The sequence below is a fragment of the Bombina bombina genome, chromosome 4 (genome assembly GCF_027579735.1).
Source record: "Bombina bombina isolate aBomBom1 chromosome 4, aBomBom1.pri, whole genome shotgun sequence".
Lineage (NCBI taxonomy): Eukaryota > Metazoa > Chordata > Amphibia > Anura > Bombinatoridae > Bombina > Bombina bombina.
Window position 1 is genome coordinate 175,334,618 of NC_069502.1, and position 4,523 is coordinate 175,339,140.

Sequence of the window (4,523 nt, forward strand, 5' to 3'; positions counted from 1 at the left end):
AATTCAATTCTGATGGTGAAACTGAGTAGTTCACGCAGCAGCCAAAGTTTAATAAGTAACATAATGGTTATTTAGAGCTACCCCCCCCCCCCCTCTTCTCTTAACTCTGTATAATGAAAAACTCTGCCTTAGTTGATGGGATGTGTACTGAGGCTTATTAAAAATAAGTTCTTTGTCTTGTGGTCTTTTAATCAGTTATGAGTTAACCCTACAATGCCCTGAATTTATAGGGCAACAGTCTTGCAAGTGGGACAGATTTAATGACAGCCTATCATGCAGATCTTCTAAACCTATTAAAATATATCTTTGGACTTTGAGTATAAAGTCTGATAGTCAATAATTTACTCATGTGGGTGGGTAAAGTAAGTAATTATACACAATTTTACTTATATACAATATAGGGCAACACATTTTATTGTGAGCATAAGGAGAAAATAAAAAAAGCACAGTTCAATAAACACGATTTATTCTGTATAAAAAGGTTAAGCTTACAACCAAACTTTTATAAAAAGTTTGCATGATTTAAGTACATCATCATTACACATTTTTTGCAGAAATACAACATCTCTGCCACTGTACAAGGAAAGAAACAAAAACTCAAAATAAGAGTTCACGATTTTAAATATTTACAATATCATTCAGTCCAGGGTGCCATAAAATAAACCTCTTAAACATCTGATTGTGTCTGATCCGGTTGCCAGATGCTTCCCTTTATATTAAGAAAAGGTCAGTTTAAAAGCTGGTTGGTAAGTGGCAGATCCCTTGTGGTACGTTTAGCTTTCACTCCCTATAGGAGATATAGTAGATGAAGCCTTCCCACGAATGAAAAGGTCATTAGAAGTCTCTTCATAAATAAACTAAAATCAGTTCAATAAGCTGTTTTTTTTGGAATATTAGGGAAAAAGTGGGATGAGGAACAAAAAATAAAAATATATATATTTATAAATTGGATTTGAGTCCCTTTTCATAAGCCACAGATTTCACCCCTCTTCTTTCCGGAAAGCTTGCTGTACAAATTCAGCAGTCAAATAATGAAATAAAAGGGAGTCTTGTAGCCATGATGTGCAAAGAAAAACAGTCAGGGAACACCTGCAAGAGATTGAGAGGAGGGTTTTAGTGGAGACAGCCTGGCGCCACTGAGGAAGCCACACACAACATTTAACCAAACACTCATTGGGGCAAACCCAACCATCCAGATGTACACACAAGCTGGGGATTAACTGCTTGGCTGCTGAAATGTCCAGCCACAAAGCAGAGACCCATTAAACAAAGACATTGGCAAGAATCATTTAACTCATTAGGTTGCAGAACTATTGTATATACATTTACATATGGTCCTCTTGGTGACAGAGAGACCAATATGATTAGATGCATTATACTCTTCTGATTAAGGGGTTTCACAGAAGGACCACCAACACTGACATGTCTCACTGTATGTATTGGAGATGGCTAGGGGGTGTATTTATTGTGGCCAGCATTGCAGATGTTAAATGAGAACATATGATGGAGGAATGGGGCTGTTTAAAAAGACACTTATTCTTGGATCAATTTAACTACATTAAATGCAGGCGCCAGTCTGCTGCTTGCAGCAATTATTTGATTAAATGCAGCCACTTAGTTAAAATGATGACAGAAGCCCATAACTGCACATTTAGGGCATAAAAGAACCTCCCAGTGTAATCAGCATGTTAGAGTAGAAGGCAGCAGGATTCAGTATAAAGAATTACGTGGTGTTGGGGAGGAGGTTAAAACTAACCATAGGGAAATAAATGTTATCAAATATACAGGTATGGCCTTGCAATATATTAACTAGCATTTATGCTTTTAGACGTTGACCCATACAACACATTTTAATTTGGTTATAATAAAAAGGACATAGTATGAAAAGGGATCACTCACCATTTTTTGTTTAAGGACAAAGAGCTTTGCTGTCATTCGTGATAAACTCTGATGACAATTCAGACGCCTAAAACAGAGCACATGATTGAGATAGATTAGAGGTGCACAGCTAATAGGTTAACCCTGGACTGACAAGAGGGCTACATTGCCTCTCTAGCAGCCCGGGGTTAAAGAGCAGAGCAGATAAGATACAGAAGGGACAGAATAGGATCCCGGTGTTATTGGTTACCTGCAATGACAAGATGCTGATGTCTGTGTTTAAGGGGGTCAGTGGTGTCCTGGTGGACGAAGAATTTGGTCCCAGCCTGGGATGATGGAGACTGACAATGGTCGGGTGGGAATCCAAGGCGATCTGCAGATCCAGAATGTAATCTATGACGTGCTGCAGGATTTCCATCTTGCTGACTTTCTTGTTCTGTGGAATACTCGGCACCAGTTCCTTCAGCTTGGAATAGCAGTCATTCATGTTGTACAGCAGGCTCATGGGGTCATCCACAGGCGTTTTGCTCCTAGATATACTGTGCTCCGTTAGGCTGTTTATCCTCACAGATCTTACTGGGCTGAAAGCTTTCATGGTTTCAAGCTAATGTATACAAGTCCCACAACAAGAAGAAGAACCTTTTCCTTATTAAATCCACAAACACACGCTGCGCGTACTAGCTCAGAATTAAGCTAAACAGCTATCGCTTCAGCTTATATATCCCTGTTCGCAGCGACTGACAGGCAGGCGTTCTACTGTATGCTGATTGGCTGGCAATGCTGTGTGACTCACGTTATTATTGGCTAGAAAGACGACTCACAGAAAGCCAGAGCCTTCCGCATTCTAAGCCAATGATTGGCAGCAAGGGGCGTGGTTGCGTCATCACAGCTGTGCTAGTAAATAGGCTATGGGTACTATGGAATCAAACAGCACTTTGACAGATGACGGATAATGTTCATGTTATTACAAAGTAGTCATTGCATCTCATTACAGCTACATAGAAGTATCTTATACGCAGATATGTTCAGTTATAAAGGTTTTTTTTTAACAGACTGCACGTTATTGTTTGTGTATAAAACTGATTATCTTATAACAAAGCTAAGTTTAGAGAACATTTGTAATCAGTTTAGACTCGCGACTTACCGAAAACAACATACTTCCTCCTTAATAGAGTTATGCAAAAATATGAAGTAAAATGGGAAATCTAGGACGTATGAGCTGATGTCTCTCCCCCCCCTGAGTGGTGTTAAGGATTCAAAACTACTGAGGGAAAACCATAGCCTAAAATATCAAGAGCCCACCCAGAGCCGTTCACAGCACCATGGAATGCCCCATATTGTGTTATAATAATGCCCCAGCTTATCACCTTCCCTACACTACTAATTCTACCTAAGTCTCTCAAGCTGCTGGAGCCTTGCACTCTGTACATAGGGTTGCCATATTGCCGCTTTAAGGGGGGGACACATGAAAAATACATGTCAGAATTATTTCTTATAGTGGAACATTATTCAAACATTGATCTATGTATTTTACATAAGTGACCCCCCCCCCTTAAAGTGGCAATTTGGCAATCCTATCTGTACATCACAAAAACATTTAGAAGCAGATTATCCACATAATGACACCAGACACTAAGGGGTAGATCATTGTAATTTAGAAAAAATTTATTTAGGAAAGTTTTGTAGCTCGACCCCCAAATTTCCAAGCCAAGCAGCTCCAGATACACTGTTATATAAGACAAAAAGTTAAATGTTTCTTCTGACTTCAAGAAAAATATATATTTTGTTACATATAATAGTCAACCGATTTCTCATTGAGAATTATATATAGATCAAGGTATTGGGGCTGCTCTCCCTGAGCACTGACAATCTCACCCAGTAACACAGCATTTACAGTTTCAAGGACTTGAGAAGTGAAAGCAGGCGGGAGACTGCGTTATTTTTCTTCACTCTGTATGAGGTTAATATGATTCCATTTATCTCATGCTGGCACTATAGGTTGACATTGAGTGTCTTTAAAGTGTAACAAATTGGTGCAGTAATAGTGGTGGTTCAGGACCCTACACAGCCGCGGAGGCTGCATAGCTGCCTGGCAGATTTACTTCTGCTGCACTGTAAAGGTTGATGCTAGTTGTGAGGGAGAGCAGCAGGCGGTACACATGGATTGTCAAAACAGATTAGAAACACAAACTCTCATGATCTCTGTGCAGAAGGAATGGACAAAGGAAAAAACCCTTTTAATAGTAAACCAAAACTGCCTTGTTTACCTTTATATTTTATAGGCTTACTCCTGTCATAGTAAATAATAAATATCATAACATACTCTGCTCTATATACAAGTGGCACAGACAGTAGTAATTCATTTTCATTACTCTCATCAACAGCAGTGGCTGCCATATAAAGCAACGTTTAATAGCATTTGTGTGTTTGCTATAGCACTCAGACTGAAAGGCTACATTATAGTACAGTATTTTTATTTTTTCTACAATAAGTACAATACAATTACTAATGTCTTCTACGCTAAATTTAAAGGGACAGTGACTCTCATAATGATATTCACCAGAAACAAATTCATTGTGCAATGTTAACCACCACCCCCCAAATGACAACCAAAACTTTGTGATGTAGTTAATTTGTGAAAATGT

The 4,523-nt window shown here is 38.8% G+C and overlaps 1 protein-coding gene across 1 annotated transcript; it reads right to left on the minus strand.

The window, feature by feature from the left end:
- Positions 1–449: 449 nt before the first annotated feature.
- Positions 450–2,572, minus strand: ID2 (inhibitor of DNA binding 2). The gene is made up of 3 exons (XM_053709713.1): positions 2,129–2,572; positions 1,900–1,966; positions 450–1,089 (listed from the first exon to the last, which is right to left on the minus strand). The coding sequence occupies exons 1-2, from the start codon at positions 2,471–2,473 to the stop codon at positions 1,910–1,912; spliced, it is 402 nt and encodes a 133-aa protein (XP_053565688.1). The 5' UTR covers positions 2,474–2,572; the 3' UTR covers positions 450–1,089; positions 1,900–1,909.
- Between the last annotated feature and the right edge of the window lie 1,951 nt (positions 2,573–4,523).

Excerpts from the sequence above, each read along its gene's own strand:
- ID2 (XM_053709713.1), bottom strand. The coding sequence starts at position 2,473 with ATGAAAGCTTTCAGCCCAGTAAGATCTGTGAGGATAAACAGCCTAACG. Across the intron at positions 1,967-2,128 it reads TCAGCATCTTGTCATTGCAG|GCGTCTGAATTGTCATCAGA; the intron begins GTAACCAATAAC and ends GCTCTGTTTTAG.